Consider the following 20,980-nt stretch of genomic DNA (forward strand, 5'->3'; position numbering starts at 1 on the left):
ACATTTTATTTAAAATTAGTATTTAGAGCTGAATATTAAAGTGAGGTGGTATTTTCGATTAGGCTTTTAAAGCAATATATTTTATATTGGGCGTTTAATTTTTTTTTTTTTTTGGTGAAAAATTTTATATTTAGATTTAGCCAGCTGGACTCAGTTTAGATGATTCCAATTTTGTTGGCAATGTCCAAAGCATCATAGTCAGGAGCCAGTAGAACATATGCCTTCTTCTCTCCATCAGGCCTGATTAAGGTGTAGACCTTTGCCACGTCAGTGTTGTAGAGCTTCTTCACAGCCTGTTTGATCTGGTGCTTATTGGACATGACATTCACAATGAACACAAGTGTGTTGTTGTCTTCTATTTTCTTCATGGCTGACTCAGTAGCCAGGAGGAGCTTGATGCTGGCATAGTGATCAACCTTGTTTCTCCTGGGGGCGCTCTTTCGAGGATATTTGGGCTGCCATTGCAGACGCAGTGTCTTGGGTTGTCGGAATGTAGTTGACACGCAGATCTTTTTTTTGTGGCTATGAACGCCTTTCAGCACCAATTTCTTGGCCTTCAAAGCCTTTGCTTTGGCTTCGGCTTTGGGAGGGGCAGGGGCTTCCTTTTTAGCTTCCACACCATCTTCGTGAAAAGGCGGGTGTTTAAAATTTTTGTATTGGTTCTGGGATGTTGGAATATGTAACTTGTATTGGCTTAGTCAATAGTTAATTGCTATTTTGATGTTTCTTTCTTGATGATATAGAGACTGAAATGAATGTATACATTTATATACTTTTCTTATTCAATGCTTTTTGTGTGTTGTGACTGGCATTTAAAACCCTAAATGGTTTTAACAGCCATATGAAAATCACGTTTTGAGATTAAAAACATGGAGTTAGGAGAAGGAGCCAGATGGTGGAGGAGTAAGAGACCTAAATTTCTTCTGGTCCCAGGAATTCAGCTAGATAGGGATCAAACCTTTCTGAACATGTCCGAACTCAATAGGAAATCAAAGAAAAGAATAGCAGCAACTCTCTGAACAGAAAAGCAACCACGTTCTGGAAGGTAGGACGTGCGGAGAAGTGAATCCGAGTCGATATTTGGGAAGATAGACGGTGGGGGAGGAGGCCTCCGTCGGCCGCTATAGACAAGTGCTAGAGCAGCGGAGCACAAAATCGTATATTTTAGAAGTTGGCTCTGCTGAGGGACGTCACTCCAGTGGTTAAGTGGGGGGTGGAACCCTCGCTGCATCAGTGTGGTGTCAGGACCCTCGGGGTCATGGAAAGACCAGGGGTGCCTGAGTGTGGCAGAGCTCCCAGCTATCGGAGCGGGGAACCCGGCTGCAGAGATAGAGCCAAGTAGTGGGCTCTCAGCTCAGGGTTGCCATAAACTGTGATCTGCGGCACAGTCAGGCCCCTGCTCTTCCAGCAGGGACACAATAAGTGGCAGATCCAGGGAGACTCCCCTTTCTCCCCCGGGAGGAGCGGCGCGGGAGTGCACTGCAGGGATCTACTGGGCTTGGAAACTCCAAACGGGGTCATGCGCCACAGATAGATACACTGGGTCAAAGGCTGGGTGAGCATGGAGTGCGGGCCGGAGACCCGGGATATGGGAGTGATTGACTGTTTTTCTCTGAGGGCGCACTGAGGAGTGGGGCCCCAAGTTCTCAGCTCCTGTGGGGCGGAAATTGGGAGGCTGCCATTTTCACTCTCGTCCTCCAAAGCTGTACAGAAAGCTTGCAGGGAACAAAAGCTCCCGAGAGCAAACCCGAGCAGATTACTTAGCCTGGACTGGGCAAGGGCGGGGCAGTTCCGCCTCCAGCAAAGACATCTGAGAACCACAGCAACAGGCCCTCCCCCAGAAGATCAGCAAGAACCACCAGCCAAGACCGAGTTTACCAATCAATGAGAACTGCAGAATTCCAGCACTAGGGGAATCGAGCACATAGAATTCATCGCTTTTTCCCCATGATTCTTTAGTCTTTCAAAGTTAATTTTTTTTAACTTTTTTTTTTGAAATTTTCTTTTTCCATTTTCAAACAACATCTTATCAATCACTTTTTTAAAAAGCATTTTTATTTTTCCTTTTGAGAGTCATAGTCTATCCCTTCATAGTAGTTACCCGTATTTTTGGCATATATATATTAGTTGTTTTCTCTTTAAAATTTTGAGATACAGTTTCTTCTAACAGACTAAAATATACTCTAAATCTCTAGTGTATGGTTTTGTTCTAGTCTCCTGCCTGATCACATTCTCTCCTTTTTTTCCCTTTTTAAATCTTCTTCTTTCTTTTTTCAACCAACTTTTTATCAATTCCTTTTATAAAATCTTTTATAATTTTGATCTTTACAGTCATATTCCATCCCTTCATCGTATTTACCCTTATTTTTGTACATATATGTGTTTTTTTCTTTAAAATTTTGGGAGGCACTTTCTTCTACAAGACCAAAATACACCCAAAATCTAGTGTGTGGCACTGATCTGTGCACCAGCCTGATCATATTTGATCATATTCTGTTTTTTGTTTGTTTGTTTTTATCTTTTTTTCTTTTTCTTTTTTCTTTCTTTCCCTTTCTTTTCCCTTTGTTTCAGGTCTCTTCTGATTTGTTTAGTGTATATTTTTCTGGGGTCATTGTTACCCTGTTAGCATTTTGTTCCCTCATTCATCTATGCTCCTCTGGACAAAATGACAAGACGGGAAAAAATCACCTGAAAAAAAAGAACAAGAGGCAGTACCGACTGCCAGGGACCTAATCAATATAGACATTAGTAAGATGTTGGAACTAGAGTTCAGAATGATGATTTTAAAGATACTAGCTGACCTTGACAAAAACATGGAAGATATTAGAGAAACCCTTTCTGGAGAAATAAAAGAACTAAAATCTAGCCAATCAAAATGAAAAAGGTTATTAATGAGGTGCAATAAAAATATGGAGGCTCTAACTTCTAGGATAAATGAGGCAGAACAGAGAATTAGCCATATAGAAGACCAAATGATGGAAAATATAGAAGCTGAGAAAAAGAGAAACAACTACTGGAGCACGAGGGCAGAATTCAAGAGATAACTGATACCATAAGACAAAACAACATTAGAATAACTGGGATCCCAGAAGAAGAAGAAAGAGAGACAGGAGCAGAAGGTATATTGGAGGAAATTACAACAGAGAACTTCCCTAATTTGGGGAAGGAAACAGGCATCAAAATCCAGGAGGCCAGAGAACCCCTCTCAAAATCAATAAAAATAGGTCAGCACCCTGACATCTAATAGGAAAACTTACGAGTCTCAGAGACAAAGAGAAAATCGTGAAAGCAGCTCGGAACAAGAGATCTGTAACCTACAATGGTAGAAACATTAGATTGGCAACAGACCTATCCACAGAGACCTGGCAGGCCAGAAAAGGCTGGCATGATATTCAGAGCACTAAATGAGAAAAATATGCAGCCAAGAATACTTTATCCAGCTAGGCTGTCATTGAAAATAGAAGGAGAGATAAAAAGCTTCCAGGACAAACAAAAACTAAAGGAATTTGCAAACACAAAACCAGCCCTACAAGAAATCTTGAAAGGGGTCCTCTAAGCAAAGAGAGAGCCTAAAAGTAACATAGACCAGAAAGGAACACAGACAATATACAGTAATAGTCACCTTACAGGCAACACAACGGCACTAAATTCATATCTTTCAATAGTTACCCTGAATGTAAGTGGGCCAAATGCCCCAATCAAAAGACACAGGCTATCAGACTGGATTAAAAAACAAGACCCATCGATATGCTGTCTGCAAGAGACTCATTTTAGAACCAAAGACACCCCCAGATTGAAAGTGAGGGGGTGGAAAACCATTTACCATGCTAATGGACACCAAAAGAAAGCTGGGGTGGCAATCCTTATATCAGACAAATTAGATTTTAAACCAAAGACTGTAATAAAAGATGAGGAAGGACATTATATCCTACTTAAAGGGTCTATCCAACAAGAAGATCTAACAATTGTAAATATCTATGCCCCTAACATGAGAGCAGCCAATTATATAAGGCAATTAATAACAAAAGCAAAGAAACACATTAACAACAATACAATAATAGTGGGGGACTTTAACAACCCCCCGTCATTGAAATGGACAGATCATCTAAGGAAAAGACCAACAAGAAATAAAGATTTTAGGGGCACCTGGGTGGCTCAGTTGTTAAGCGTCTGCCTTCAGCTCAGGTCATGATCCCAGAGTCCTGGGATCAACCCCGCATTGGGCTCCCTGCCCAGAGGGAAGCCTACTTCTCCCGCTCCCTCTCTCCCTGATTGTGCTCCCTCTCTGGCTGTGTCTCTCTCCGTGAAATATTTAAAATCTTAAAAAAAGAAAAAGTTAAAAAAAAATTTTAAATGACACACTAGACAAAATGGACTTCACAGATATATTCAGAATATTTCATCCCGAAGCAACAGAATACACATTCTTCTCTAGTGCCCATGGGACATTCTCCAGAATAGATCACATCCTAGGTCACAAATCAGGTCTTAGCTGGTACCAAAAGATTGGGATCATTCCCTGCCCATTTTCAACCACAATGCTTTGAAACTAGAACTCAATCACAAGAGGAAAGTCGGAAAGAACTCAAATACATGGAGGCTAAAGAGCATCCTACTAAAGAATGAATGGGTCAACCAGGAAATTAAAGAAGAATTAAAGAAATACATGGAAACCAATGTAAATGAAAACACAACTGTTCAAAATCTTTGGGATGCAGCAAAGGCAGTTCTAAGAGGAAAGTATATACCAATACAAGCCTTTCTCAGGAAACAAGAAAGGTCTCAAATACACAACCTAACCCTACACCTAAAGGAGCTGGATGAAAGAACAGCAAATAAAGCCTAAACCCAGCAGGAGAAGACAAATCATAAAGATCAGAGCAGAAATCAATGAAATAGAAACTAAAAGAGCAGTAGAACAGATCAACAAAACTAGAAGCTGGTTCTTTGAAAGAATTAACAAGATTGATCAACCCCTAGCCAGACTTCTCAAAAAAAAAAAAAAAAAGAGAAATGACCCAAATCAACAAAATCATGAATGAAAGAGGAGAGATCACAACCAACACCAAAGAAGTACAGACAATTATAAGAACATATTATGAGCAACTCTATGCCAGGAAATTAGAGAATCTGGAAGAAATTGATGCATTCCTAGAGATGTATCAACTACCAAAACTGAACCAGGAAGAAATAGAAAACCTGAACAGACCTATAACCACTAAGGAAATTGAAGCAGTCATCAAAAATCTCCCAACAAACAAAAGCCCAGGGCCAGATGGCTTCCCAGGGGAATTCTACCAAACATTTAAAGAAGAATTAATACGTACTCTTCTGAAACTGTTCCAAAAATAGAAATGGAAGGAAAACTTCCAATCTCGTTTTATGAGGCCACCATTACCTTGATCCTCAAACCAAATACCCCATCAAAAAGGAGAATTACAGACCAATATCCTTGATGAACATGGATGCAAAAATTCTCACCAAAATACTAGCCAATAGGATCCAAGAGTATATTAAAAGGATTATTCACCACAACCAAGTGGGATTTATCCCTGGGTTGCAAGGTTGGTTCAACATCCCCAAATCAATCAACGTGATACAATACATTAATGAAAGAAAGAACAAGAACCATATGATCCTCTCAATAGATGCAGAAAAAGCTTTTGACAAAGTACAGCATCCTTTCTTGATCAAAACTATTCAGAGTATAGCGATACAGGGTACATACCTCAATATCATAAAAGCCATCTATGAAAAACCTACAGCGAATATCCTTCTCAATGGGGAAAAACTGAGAGCTTTCCCTCTAAGATCAGGAACAGGGTAGGGATATCCACTCTCACCACTGCTATTCAACATAGTATTAGAAGTCCTAGCCACAGCAATCAGACAACAACAACAAAAAAAAATCAAAGGCATCCAAATTGTCAAAGAAGAAGTGAAACTCACACTCTTTGCAGATGATATGATACTCTATGTGGAAAACCCAAAAGACTCCACCCCAAAACTGCTAGAACTCATACAGGAATTCAGTCAAGTGGCAGGATATAAAATCAATGCACAAAAATCAGTGGCATTCCTATACACCAACAACAAGACAGAAGAAAGATAAATTAAAGAGTCGATCCCATTTATAATTGCACCCAAAATCATAAGATTTCCTAGGCATAAATCTAACCAAGGAGGCAAAGTATCTGTACTCAGAAAACCATAAAATACTCATGAAAGAAATTGAGGAAGACACAAAGAAATGGAAAAACGTTCCATGCTCATGGATTGGAAGAACAAATATTGTGAAGATGTCAATGCTACCTAGAGCAATCTACAACATTCAGTGCAATCCGTGTCAAAAGTCCATCCACTTTTTTCAAAGAAATGGAACAAATAATATTTGTATGGAACCAGAAAAGACCCTGAATAGGTAGAGGAATGTTGCAAAAGAAGAGCATAGCTGTTGGCATCACAACTCCGGACTTCATGCTCTAATACAAAGCTGTCATCATCAAGACAGTATGGTACTGGCACAAAAACAGATGTATAGATCAGTGGAACAGAATAGAGAGCCCAGAAATGGACCCTCAACTCTATGGTCAACTCATCTTTGACAAAGCAGGAAAGAATGTCCAATGGCAAAAAGACAGTTTCTTCAACAAATGGTGTTGTGAAAATTGGAGAGCCACATGTAGGAGAATGAAACTGGACCATTTCCTTACACCACACACAAAAATAGGCTCCAAATGGTTGAAAGACCTCAGTGTGAGACAGGAGTCCCTCAACATCCTAAAGGAGAGTACAGGCAGCCACCTCTTCGACCTCAGCCGCAGCAACCTCTTCCTAGAAACATCACGAAAGCCAAGGGAAGCAAGGGCAAAAATGAACTATTGGGACCTCATCAAGATAAAAAGCTTTTGCACAGCAAAAGAAATAGTCAACAAAACCAAAAGACACCTGACAGAATTGGAGAATATATTTGCAAATGACATATTAGATAAAGGGCTATTATCTAAAATCTATAAAGAATTTAACAATCTCAACACCCAAAGAGCAAATGATCCAATTAAGAAATGGGCAGAAGACATGAACAGACAGTTTTCCAAAGAAGACATCCAAATGGCCAACAGACATGAAATAGTGCTCAGCATCACTCAGGGAAATCCAAATCAAAACCTCCTTGAGATACCAGCTCACACCAATCAGAAATGGCTAAAATAAGTCTGGAAATGAGAGATGTGGGCAGGTATGCGGAGTAAGGGGATCCTCCTACTCTGTTGGTGGGAATGCAAGCTGGTGCAGCCACTCTGGAAAACAGTATGGAGGTTCCTCAAACGTTGAAAATAGAGCTACCCTATAACCCAGCAATTGCACTCCTGTGTATTTACCCCAAAGATACAAATGAAGGGATCCGAAGGGGTACGTGCCCTCCGATGTTTATAGCAGCAATGTCCACAATAGCCAAACTATGGAAAGAGTGCACATGTCCATCAACAGATGAATGGATAAAGAAGAAGTGGTATACACACACACACACACACACACACAATGGAATATTATGTAGCCATCAAAAGGAATGAAATCTTGCCATTTGCAAGGATGTGGATGGAACTGGAGTGTATTATGTTAAGTGAAATAAGTCAGTCAGAGAAAGACATGTATCATATGACCTCACTGATATGAGGAAATCTTATTCTCAGGAAACAAACTGAGGGTTGCTGGAGTGGTGGGGGCTGGGAGGGATGGCGTGGCTGGGTGATAGACATTAGGGAGGGTATGTGCTATGCTGAGCGCTGTGTATTGTGTAAGACTGTTGACTCACAGACCTGTACCTCTGAAACAGATAATACATTGTATGTTAAAAAAAATAAGATAGTAGGAAGGGAAAAATGAAGGGGGAGAATTCAGAGGGGCAGTCGAACCATGAGAGAATATGGACTCTGAGAAACAAACTGAGGGTTCTAGAGGGGAGGGGGGTGGGGGGTTGGGTCAGCCTGGTGATGGTATTAAAGAGGGCACCTACTGCATGGAGCACTGGGTGTTATATGCAAACAATGAATCATGGAATTCTATATCGAAAACTAATGATGTAATGTATGGTGGTTAACGTAACATAATAAAAAAAATCAAAACATTGAGTTAATGCATCTGTTTACCTTTAAGTCTATTATTCTAAACATGTTAATTGACCTTAATTATTTTGAACATATGTAGAAATGGAAATTGAAATGGTCTTCTATTTTGGAAAATTCTTATGTATAATTTTCTGTTACTAATTGTCTTATTAATTTAACTTTTGTATCTGTGTTTGGATCACAGTATAAGTCTATTACGTGATAACCCATTCCATCGCGTTCTGAATATAAAATCCTTTTTTTGTAAGTCAAATGCAAATGTTTATGCTTTGTTTTCAACTATAGATATATTTCCAGTAACAGTCTGGAGAACTGAATTTAAAAATCCTTTTTATGCTTATAGATGATTTTAACATTTTCTCTTAGTATAAAGTGTGCATATTCTGTGCTAAGATACTCTTAATGGGTAAACATTCTCAAAAGTTTTGTCCTTTCAACTCTTATTTTGGTGCAGAAAAAAATGGTCTACCTCCTTGAGTTATATCTTCAGATATCTATTAGATATTTATCATCTATCTATCTATCTATCTATCTATCATCTATCTATCTATCTATCTATCTATCTATCTATCTATCTATCATCTATCATCTATCTTAGTCCTTCTAATTATACTGTCTTATCTCTGGTTCTTCTATCACACTGGGTTTCCTTCTCAGGCAGTGTTCCCCATCGTGCAGGAAAGAAGGCTGTTGGCTTTTCTAGGCTAATAAGGTGGTTCAGGTCCTGTGATTAATCCCGTTGACTTAGTTTGGGTCATGTGCCCATCCCTAAACCAATCAGTATTGCCATTAGGATGGAAAGCTTGATTGGCCAATCTAGCATCACCTAAAAAACATGGCCCAGCCTTGGGGGAGAATCAAGGTGTATTCTTTTTTAGTCAGAATATCCTAAGGAAGAAAAGTGTTAGGAATGACAAATGGAATAAAACTTAATGATTTAATTCTGCCATACCAGTTATAGTAAATTTTTTAGAAAAAATAAAAAAATAAAAAACCACCCTTTAAGTTCCTCAAAACTTAACCAATGGTGAAAGTTGAAAACTTTTTTCCAGATCTTTTCCTTTTTTCATGTAGCTGCTCCTTTATGACGTTCGATCATTGTAGTCATACCTCTTTGCTTCTGTTAGGCTCAAAATGTTTGTAGAATGAATGCAGCCATAGCTTGTTATTGTGGATATAATTGCAGCAGCACAGTATTAAATTGAATTGAAAATGGATGTAATTTAATATTTGATTAAAGAACTGGGCTTTATGTTGGTTTTCTTTTCAATATACATTTCACATAGAGGGGAAATAAAAGCCTTTGGTGGGATAGGCTTCGTGATTTTCATCTCTGTGAAAGGAAGGATTGCCTTTTACAGTCTTGGGCCAGGGGTTATATGGATCAGGTGTGGTAATTTTGCAGCAAAATGAATTTCCCAAATGGAATTAGAATAGTGGGAAGCCATTTTCAACTTATTTCCTATTTTCTTGGACAAAGTAAACAGACAAAGGGTGAGCAGACCTGGTGTCTGATAATTGTTCAATGTGATAAAAAGTTCTCCTTGACCCGTACCCGGCCCTCCCAGCATACGTCAGCAATAGCTCTTGAGATGCAAAGTGAACCAGAATCCAACTGGTGAACTCCTGCAGTAACCCTGCCATTCCTGCTGCTGTACTTCCCTCTCCCCTTTAATTAGATCACTCTGAATCTGTGAGGAAAGATTTTTGCAGTTTGATTTAATAGGTAGTTACTACAGCTTGTATTTATTCACTAGTGAAGACAAAATGTTCCTGTTTTTTTATTTGTTGACAGTTGATGGATGGTTATAGGCAGGCACATCTAAGGAAATAAGTGAATTTCTTATTACACATATAGGTTAATAATCTTTAGTATGATTATTGTATAAACTGTACAAATGTGGGGCTTTTTTTGGCACCAGAAATGAGGTTGAATGGGGTTGTTTTAAAGTGGTCTTTCAAGGCTTGGCAGAACATGAGGCTGATATAGGCTGTATTTATGATTACTTTTTGGACTCAGTCCAGTTTGGATTTATATATATTAAGAGTACATGTGGATATGAGGAAATGTACATCATTAAAATGGCATTTCTTATGTATCCCACTCTTACATTTAGACTGATTAATGAGTTTCTGCAGAGTAAAAATAAAGCACATTCCACCAGAACACTTCATAGATTTTATCAGTGGACCCATTGCCCCTGGGGTAGTGAAAGAATTCTCTTGTCCACAGCTTGTTGATGGTTCATTACAGCAATGACAATTTTATGTTTTATTTAAATTAATCAATTTCTTAGACAATGGACATGGAGTTAGAAATCTGACTTGCAGTTTGTAGCTACATGTCATTTCCTGGACAAAAAAAAAGTGCTTTTAAACATTTATGACATGTTTCTCATTAATTAAGGCAGAGTCCCCTTATTTACTAATGAAATACTTTGAGGTCTTCTAATCACAGGTTCTGCATACTGTTGAGGTAGTTCAATTTTTAAGTAAATTATGTAAATAGAAATGAGGCCAATCATTAAATAATTCAAATATAGTGAGGTCAACACTAGATTTTAATTCTAATTTTTGTCTTGTTTCTTGTGTTACTGTCAATACTCTAGTGTTTTGGCAGTCATTCAACTAATATTCATGGAGCATGTGTTGGTGGTGATATACAGTGCTAAAACAGATCTGAAGCTGACCCTCACAGAACGTAGGTTCTACTGTGGGAAACAGATGTTAACTAAATAATCATACAAGCACGTGATTGTAAATTGTTGTGAGTGATCTGAAGGAAAAGACCAAGGTGCTAGGAAATGAAACCCTTTGCTTTGAGAGAAATATAGAGAGATCAAGAGTGAGGAAGAAACTTTATGCCACTTAAGAGAGGGATCCATCTAAAAAGAAAAACAAAACAAAACAAAACAAGAAAGGGATCCATCTATTTATGGATATTTCTACTCCAAGTGTTGGGCTTTAGTCCAGCAACCTCCTCCTGCTGTGACCACTTCTAGTTGTACTCACTGTGTCTGTCCTCATCCTGCTCCCCCAATCAGATAAGGAAATATATTAGTTTCTCACATATGTATGTTTATTACAGGTAAGCATATATATATATATTTTATATATATATAATATATGTACATTAATATGTGATCATATGTATATAAAACCTCTTTTCTCCACCTAATGGTAATGCTTTTCCATGTCATTAAATATCTTCCCATAAGTTATAGAAATATTTCTTTTAAGGAATATTCTGTTGTTTCAGGAAGTGTTTTTTTTTCCATTTTTTAGATTTTTGATAAACACTGCTAAGGTGAACATTCTTAAATATAAGCTGGTACATTAATTAATCATTATTTCCTTATGATGAATTCCCAGTTGTTATATTACTGGTCACAGATTATTCATATTTTAAAAATAATTACCTATTTAAAAGTTTTGTTATGTGTTGCCAGATTGTTGGCATGATTTATTTGTAACATGTCACAGATTGGTTTATGCAGCTTTTATTTTTCTATTCATGAGTTTGAAGTCAGGCAACTAACAGTAACAGTCATGGAGGTTAGTTCTGCTTGTTGGATCCCTGTTAGCCATAATCTGATTTATATCCTGTTTTTCCCATTTCAATTCCATAGAATAATAATGAATGTCTTCTTATAAGAAATCTTTCTCCATATATTTTTTATTGATGGTGTTCTAAATTTGGCCAGCGAGAAATTGAAGAAACACTTAAAATCCATTGTGTGTTTGTCTATCCTCTCTTTGTTTTTCTTCTAGTTCATGTTGAATATATTTACTGTTTTTTTCTGCTTTAAATAATTTCACAAAATTAATAACAGAGAAAAGATAATAGCTGTGCCAGACATATTCTCACACTTGAGTGGAAACACAGGAATTGCCAAATAAAATGAATCTGAAATGCTGAATTATTTACTTATAGTGTTACTATGTGGTTTTCTAAGGAAGTGTCACTGAAAAAAAATGTGTTGTCAGTGAATTTTAAAATTTAAAAAATCTTATTCCCAACAAAATTATTTATTTTCTTTTTAATATTTGGTGGTAAGTTTTTGACCATATTGTTAACATTAGGAAGCCTGAAATAAATTACACTTCTTCTGAAAAGCATTACTTTTTGGTCTAGTTAGCTTTCATCAAGTTGTTTCCTGTTTTGGAAATAGTACCAGGGATTTTTTAGGTGGCAAGAGACTTGTGATCAGAGTGCTTTGAGTGTGGGATAGTGTTTATAATATGGTTGTTAATTAAATAAAGGTTTTATTTTTCCTGACACTCACATTCAAAATTCAGTATGACATAGGATTTAAAAATGGTAATCTAGAATTTATATGAAAGCTGTCAGCAGGTTATTTTTATTTTTACCAAGCAAGAGTACCCTGCATATATACTATCCAGAGCTTCTATTGTGGGAACTGTATTATGCATGTACGGCCATTTCATTAATTTTTTTCCTCCTTTACTCCTCTCTTGTCCCCTTTATAAAAAACAGTATTTCTTCATTAATATTTTCCTATATTGATATTAGTGTTTGAAGTGTGCAAAAAATATGGAAGAAGATTAGGGGATGCTGTCTTCATTTCCAGTTCTGCAGAAGTGGAGATGAGGTGAGCATCTTCTGTATCAGTGCAGTGGTTGGTTTTCAACATGGCCAGCATTATCTTGTGAGCCCTGGAAAATGGCTAGTTCTGTGTTCAGCCACTTGCATTACTCAGCATGTTCCTGTGTACTCAGTGGTTGCTCAGTGAATGGGAAATCGAAAATCCCAGGGAGGCTGGTAGATAGGATGAATCTTACATCATTTGAACCTTTTTAAATTCACTATCCTTGTTACATCTAGCAAGTCACTTAGCATTTTTGTTGCCTAGATTCTTATCTATGAATTATGATGATTGGAGAAGATGATTTACTCTTTAAGGCTCATTCTAGGTGTAGGATTATCTTCGAATTATGTCGTTAGTCATGTAGAAAGAAATACCTGAAAGACTCAAAAGTGGAAGTCAAAATATCTAAGTGTTATAAGAGAAGGATTATATGTTGTATATTTCCATGCCATTTCTCGTGGCTCTGATATGTGATTTTATAGACTCTTATGAGCAAATATTTATATTCATAAAACATTTAGATCCCTAAGAGTCTACAGAGTCAGCCCTATTCTTATCTGATCTTGCCCAAATTTATCATCCATAAAAAATGTTAAATGCAATGCATGAATTCAGAACAAAATAACTTCATCTATCCCATAATGCTAAAGAGTTCAATTTCATGCTGTGTTTTACATGGCACAGCAGGAGTGGATTGTTTAATATCTGTAACTCTGAACTTCCACAGCCTTTCTATCAGATACTCAGGTAAGTGTTGAGAAGCAGAAGTTCTAAAAATAATTTCTACAGAATCTTTTGGAGACCAGTGGAGCAAACTATTTGAATCCATTCCCCTTCTTTTGCATAGTTTTTCTTTGTCTGTTTGAACAGTGTTCCCATGGGTCAGAAAGATAAAGTTTCTAGTCCCATACCTTAAATTGCTTTATAATTGCCTTACTTTATAAGGGAGACATATCTTGGCATGGTGAAGGCTGAAAATATTCAGAAGAAATTAATCTGAACCTATTAGAAGTAGAGGGAGTGGAGGAAATGTATTTTGGAAAATTGTTAGCTAGACTGGATAAACTCTTGTCAACACAGCATGATATCATGCATAAAAAGCAAAAATAATGAGACCCAGATATTTGTTCTCAACTACAATTTCAGTTTGGTTTTGGGTCATAGAAAAAGCAGTTTGAGATGGAAAAATATGTCCTACGTTTAAATTGAAACCTATTTAAGATGTATTCAAAATGATTTGCTTTTGGAATTTTCTCAGTAGAGTGAGTTAAGAGTATGGAAATTGTTCTAGATTTGAATCAGGCAAAGGCTGTATTACTTGTTAGATGTGTGACTTTGGCCAAATTAATTAAATTCTCTGAGCCTCTATTTCCTCATATGTTAAAAAACAGGTAATTTATTGAAAAAATATTTTTAAGTATTTTTAATATTTGGTCTTCTAGGTACCTAGAATGCATTTCTCAGTAAGACAATAAATACGGTGTATATTTCCATGTTTAAAATAGAACTGGGTGTTATATGCAAACAATGAATCATGGAACACTACATCAAATAAATAAATAAATAAATTAATTAATTAATTAATTAAAATAGAATGGAAGGGAGGCAAAAGTATCTGAAATAATTCACATAATGATTCATTAAAATTAGAATAAGAAATTTGGTTCTGGTACCTTTTTTTTTTTTTTTTTTTACTGTGACTGAAATATCTTTTTGCTCTTTAGGGAACTTTTAAAGCTACTCTCTTCTTTACATCTGTGAGAACAAAACATTTGGAAATTTTCTATAGGTGTTTATTCTGGGACCCCCTGGATCCTTCAAGTATATTGTGCACCTTGACAAAATCATGGTTCTGTGAGTTCTGCAGACTAGTCTGGGGGGAATATAATGACCGTTGTACTCTTTATGTACTGACTTTTTTGATTAATGTTGATCTTAGAATTGTGTTTCTTTTTTCCCTCTGCTCAGTCAGTGTAAATGTAATTATATAGTTTACTTTTCATGTACTCTGGTGAAAGACTATTATTTGTCTTTGGCTGATACTACTATATAAAATGTAACCCAGGAAATAAAAGTAATATTCAAAAATAATTTTCATCTTGATTAGATCTAAATATTTTAATTTTTTTTTTTAAGATTTTATTTATTTGTGAGAGAGAATGAGAGACAGAGAGCATGAGAGGGAGGAGGGTCAGAGGGAGAAGCAGACTCCCTGCTGAGCAGGGAGCCCGATGTGGGACTCGATCCCGGGACTCCGGGATCATGACCTGAGTCGAAGGCAGTCACTTAACCAACTGAGCCACCCAGGTGCCCCAGATCTAAATATTTTAAAACTCCGTTTCCAGTATTAAAATAATTCTTATAAATTGTTCAGGTAATCATAATAATTTTCTCCCAAAATTACTTGGGCAAGAGGGTACATGTACAAATGAGTAATAATTGAATAAGGACATAGATGAAATAAATCAGTGTTATAATTGATATTATATGTGACCAGTGGGTGAAGGGTCCATTTGCGTATACAGTGATGGGTGTATAGTGTATGCCATAGATAGGAGCTTGCAGGAACAGAGCATTTTTCTGTTCTACTATTAGATCAGTTTCTTGCAAATTTTTTTTTAGCTTTTGGTTAAGCTCTTTGAAGAATCTTATGGCTCTAACATCTTGGAAAATCAATTCTGTAAAATATAAGTATTTGAGTACAGACTAAAACTTAAAAAATTTCTTTGCTTGGGGCACCTGGGTGGCTCAGTTGGTTAAGTATCTGGCTTCTGCTCAAATCATGATCTCCAGGCCCTGGGATTGAGCCCTATGTCAGGCTCCCTGCTCAGTGGGGAGTCTGCTTCTCCCTCTCTCTCTGCCCTCCCCCACCACTCATGCTCTCTCTCTCAAACAAATAAAATCTTTAAAAATTTTTCTTTGCTTTATCACAGCATTTTGAATTTACTTCAGTTTTTTTTTTTTTTTCTTCCCAGGGGTAAAAGAGTCAGGGAGACCACAATTACAATCACATGGAAAGAGCTTAGTTGGTCAAGCATATTTACATAATTTTTGTTTTTTAAATTCCTGTGAGAGAGGTAGGAAAGCATTTTTATATGAAGAAGCCAACTCGGTTTTACCCAACTAATAAGCCCGGAAGAGCTGTAGTCAGTGCAAGGTTCAGCAGGTATATAAAGCAATGTGGCTACTGCTTCTTAATCATATTAAACATAGTCATATTCATTACTCTGGTAGAATAAACAGTATGGAATTTTTAATGTCTGATTTCTTTAGCTCAGCATAATGTATATTAGATTCATTTACATTCATTACATTGATTCTAAATTTCCCTTTTTCTAATGTACACTTAGTTTTGAGCCTAAGAAGAAATGCTGGTCTCTTTGTAATACTCCACAAAGAGGCTGGATTTTTGTTCAGATTTATAACTGGTAATGAAAGTTTTTATGATAAAAGAATGAATGTGCTATAGAAGTAGAATATCCTACTCATCTTTTGGAATTTTTTGGTGAGGAATTTCAATATGAATAGATCCCTTTATATTTTTCAGTTAATCAGCACATTAAATAGTTATTTAAAAAGTTTTTATTTAAATGCCAGTTAACATACAGTGTAGTATTAGTTTCAGGTGTACAATATAGTGATTCAACACATCCATACATCACCTGGTGCTTCTTAATCCCCATCACCTATTTCACCCATTCCCCCCACCTCCCCTATGGTAATCATCAGGTTGTTCTCTATGATTAAGGGTCTATTTCTTGGTTTGCTTCTCTGTGTCTCTTTTATTTTTTCCTTTGTTTCTTTTGTTTCTTAAATTCCACATATGAGTGAAATCATATGGTATTTATCTTTCTCTGACTGACTTATTTCACTTAGCATGGTACTCTCTAGCTCTATCCATGTCTTTGCAAATGGCATGATTTCATTCTTTTTTTATGGTGAGTGATATTCCATTGTATATATATATATGTATATATATACCACTTTTGTCCATTCATCAGCTGTTGGGCACTTGGGCTGTTTCTGTAATTTAGCTATTATAGATACTGCTCCTATAAACTCTAAATGGATTAAAGACCTAAATGCGAGACTTGAACCCATAAAAATCTTAGAAGAGAGCATAGGCAGTAATTTCTCTGACATCAGCCATATCATCTTTCTAGATATGTCTCCTGAGGCAAGGGAAACAAAAACAAAGATAAATTATGAGGACTTCATCATAATAAAGCAAAGGAAATAATCAACAAAACTAAAAGGCAGCCTGAAGAATGGGAGAAGTTATTTGCAAATGACATATCCAGTAAAGGGTTAGTATCCAAAATATAGAAAGAGTTTATAAAACTCAACACACTAAAAATGAATAATCCAATTAAAAATGGGCAGAAGACATGACTAGATGTTTTTCCAAAGAAGACATACAGATGGCCGACAGACACATGAAAAGATGCTTAACATCACTGATCATAAGGGAAATGAAAATCAAAACTATAATGAGAAGAGAGTCCAAGATGGCAGAGGGGTAGGAGATCTTAGTTTTGTCTGGTCTCAAGAATTGAGCTAGATAGCTATCAAATCATTCTGAGCACGTGCAAACTCAACCGGAGATCTAAGAAAAGAATTGCTGCAATTCTACAAATAGAAAAGTGACCACTTTGTGCAAGAATGACAAGATGGAAAAACTCACCTCAAAAAAGAGAACAACAGGCAGTACTGACTGCGAGGGACCTAATCAGTATGGATATAAGTAAGATGTCAGAACTTGAGTTCAGAATAACGATTATAAGGATACTAGCTGGGCTTGAAAAAAACATAAAATCATAGAAGACACTAGAGAATCCCTTTCTGGAGAAATAAAATAACTAAAATCTAATCAAGTTGAAATAAAAAAGGGTATTAATGCGATGCAATAAAAAATGGAGGCTCTAACTGCTAGGATAAATGAGGCAGAAGAGAGAATTAGTGATATAGAACACTAAATGGTGGAGAATAAGGAAGCTGAGAAAAAGAGAGGTAAACTACTGGATCATGAGGGGAGAATTTGAGAGAGAAGTGATACCATAAAGTGGAACAATATTAGAATAATTGGGATCCCAGAAGAAGAGGAAAGAGAGAGAGGAGCAGAAGGTATGTTGGAGCAAATTATAGCTGAGAACTTATCTAATCTGGGGAAAGAAACAGGCATTCGAGTCCAGGAGGCACAGAGAACCCCCCTCAAAATCAGTAAAAATAAGTCAACACCTTGACATGTAATAGTGAAGCTTGAAAATCTCAAAGAGAAAAATCCTGAAAGCAGCTTGGGACAAGAGGTCCTTAACTTACAAGGGTAGAAACATTAGACTGGCAAAATACCTATCCACAGACCTGGTAGGCCAGAAAGGACTGGCATGATATATTCAGGGTGCTAAATGAGAAGAATATACAGCCAAGAATACTTTATCCAGCAAGGCTGTCATTAAAAATAGGAGTGATAAAAAGCTCCCAGGACAAACAGAAACTAAAAGAATTTGTGATCACCAAACAAGCCCTACAAGAAATATTGAAAGGGATCCTCTAAGCAAAGAGAGAGCCCAAAAGTAATATAGACCAGAAAGGAACAGAGACAATATACAGTAACAGTCACCTTACAGGCAATACAATGGCAATACAATGGCACTAAATTCCTATCTTTCAGTAGTTACTCTGAATGTAATTGGGCTAAATGCTCTAATAAAAAAACACAGGCTATCAGATTGAATAAAAAAGCAGGACCCATTGGTATACTGTCTGCAGAGACTCATTTTAGACCCAAAGTAACCTCCAGATTTAAAGTGAGGGGGTGGAAAATCATTTATCATTCTAATGGACACCAAAAGAAAGCTGGGGTGGCAATCCTTATATCAGACAACTTAGATTTTAAACCAAAGACTGTAATAAGAGATGAGAAAGGACACTGTATCATAATTAAAGGATCTATCCAACAAGAAGATCTAACAATTGTAAATATTTATGCCCCTAACATGGGAGCAGCCAGTTATATAAATCAATTAATAACAAAATTAAGGAAATACATTGATAATAATACAAATTAGGCAATCTGGAAGAAATGGATGCATTCCCAGAGAGGTATAAACTACCAAAACTGAAACAGGAAGAAATAGAAAACCTGAAAGACCCATAACCAGCAAGGAAATTGAAGCAGTAATCAAAAATCTCCCAACAAAAGAGAGCCTGGGGCCAGATGGCTTCCCAGGGGAATTCTACCAAACATTTAAAGAATCATTAATACCTGTTCTTCTGAAGCTGTTTCAAAAAAACAGAAATGGAAGGAAAAGTTCCAAACTCTTTCTGTGGGGCCAGCATTACTTTCATCCCAAAACAAGACAATAGACTCCACCAAAGAGGAGAATTACACACCAATATCCCTGACGAACATGGATGCAAAAATTCTCACAAAGATAACTAGTCAGTAGGATCCAACATTACATTAAAAGGATTATTCACCACGACCAAGGGGATTTATTCCTGGGCTTCAAGGGTGGTTCAACATTTGCAGATCAATGTGATATACTATGTTAATAAAAGAAAGGACAGGAACCATATGATCCTCTCAATAGATGCAGAAAAAGCATTTGACAAAGTACAGCATCCTTTCTTGATTAGAACTCTTCACAGTGTAGGAATAGAGGGAACACACCTCAATATCATAAAAGCCCACAACAAATACCACTCACATTCCTAAGGTCAGGAACACGACAGGGATGTCCACTCTCACCACTGTTGTTCAACATAGTACTAGAAGTCCTAGCCTCAGCAGCCAGACAACAAAAAGAAATAAAAAGCATCCAGATTGGTGAAGAGGAAATCCAAACTCTCACTCTTTACAGATGACAGGACACTCTGTGTGGAAAACCCAAAAGACTCCACCCCAAAATTGGCAGAACTCATATAGGAATTCAGCAAAGTGGCAGGATATAAAATCAATGCACAGAAATCAGTTGCATTTCTATACACTGACAATGAGACAGAAGAACGAAAAATTAAGGACTTGCTCCCATTCACAGTTGAACCCCAAATCATGATACCTAGGAATAAATCTAAGCCAAGAGGCAAAGGATCTGTACTCAAAAAACTATAGAACACTCATGAAAGAAATTAAGGAAGTCACAAAGAAATGGAAAAACGTTCCATGCTCATGGATTGAAAGAACAAATATTGTAAAAAAAAAAACACCACAAAGTATCTGTGCTTCCCAGAGCAATCTATATATTCAATGCAATTCCTATCAAAATACCATCAAGTTTTTTTCACAGAGCTGGAACAAATAATCCTAAAATGTGCATGGAACCAGAAAAGACCCCGAATAGCCAAAGAAATGTTGAAAAAGAAAACCAAAGCTGGTGGCATCGCAATTCCAAACTTCAGGCTATATTACAAAGCTGTAGTCTTCAGCTTTGGTATGGTACTGGTACAAAAACAGACACATAGATCAATGGAACAGATAGAGAGCCCAGAAATGGACCCTCAACTCTATGGTCAACTAATCTTCAACAAAGCAGGAAAGAATATCCAATGGAAAAAAAGACAGTCTCTTCAACAAATGGTGTTTGGAAAATTGGACAGCCACATGTAGAAAAATGAAACTGGACCATTTCCTTACACTATACACAAAAATAGACTCAAAATGGATGAAAGGCCTAAATGTGAGGCAGGAATCCACCAAAATCATAGAGGAAGGATAGCAAACAACCTCTGTGATCTCAGTCGCAGCAACTTCTTGCTAGACACGTCTCCAATGGCAAAAATGAACTATTGGGACTTCATCAAGTTAAAAAGCTTTTGTACAGCAAGCAAACAGTCAACAAAACCAAAAGACAACCGACAGAATGCGAGAAGATATTTGCAAATGACATATCATAAAGTGCTAGTATCCAAAAATCTATAAAGAACTTATTAAAGTCAACATCCAAAGAACAAATAATCCAATAAAGAAATGGGCAGAAGACATGAATAGATATTTCTCCAAAGAAGACATACAAATGGACGTCAGACACATCAAAAAATGCTCCACATCACTCAGCATCAGGGAAATAATAAATCAAAACCACAATGAGATACCACCTCACACTAGTCAGAATGGCTAAAATTAACAAGTCAGTAAATGACAGATGTTGGCGAGGATGCGGAGAAAGGGGAACCCTCCTACAGTGTTGGTGAGAATGCAAATTGTTGCAGCTACTCTGGAAAACAGTATGGAATTTCCTCAAA

At 36.9% G+C, this 20,980-nt stretch overlaps 2 protein-coding genes across 16 annotated transcripts in view; one reads left to right on the top strand and one right to left on the bottom strand.

Moving 5' to 3' along the window:
• KDM4C (lysine demethylase 4C) overlaps nucleotides 1-20,980 on the top strand; it is a 459,829-nt gene that overhangs the window by 238,058 nt on the left and 200,791 nt on the right. The gene's annotated exons all lie outside the window — the stretch shown is intronic.
• Nucleotides 65-970, bottom strand: LOC123841975 (large ribosomal subunit protein uL23-like). The gene is made up of 2 exons (XM_045871425.3): nucleotides 959-970; nucleotides 65-662 (listed from the first exon to the last, which is right to left on the bottom strand). The coding sequence occupies exons 1-2, from the start codon at nucleotides 968-970 to the stop codon at nucleotides 156-158; spliced, it is 519 nt and encodes a 172-aa protein (XP_045727381.2). The 3' UTR covers nucleotides 65-155.

This window comes from Mirounga angustirostris, unplaced genomic scaffold (genome assembly GCF_029215605.1).
Source record: "Mirounga angustirostris isolate CCGP_5_RB_7025 unplaced genomic scaffold, mMirAng1.0.hap1 SCAF_15, whole genome shotgun sequence".
Taxonomy (NCBI): Eukaryota; Metazoa; Chordata; class Mammalia; order Carnivora; family Phocidae; genus Mirounga; species Mirounga angustirostris.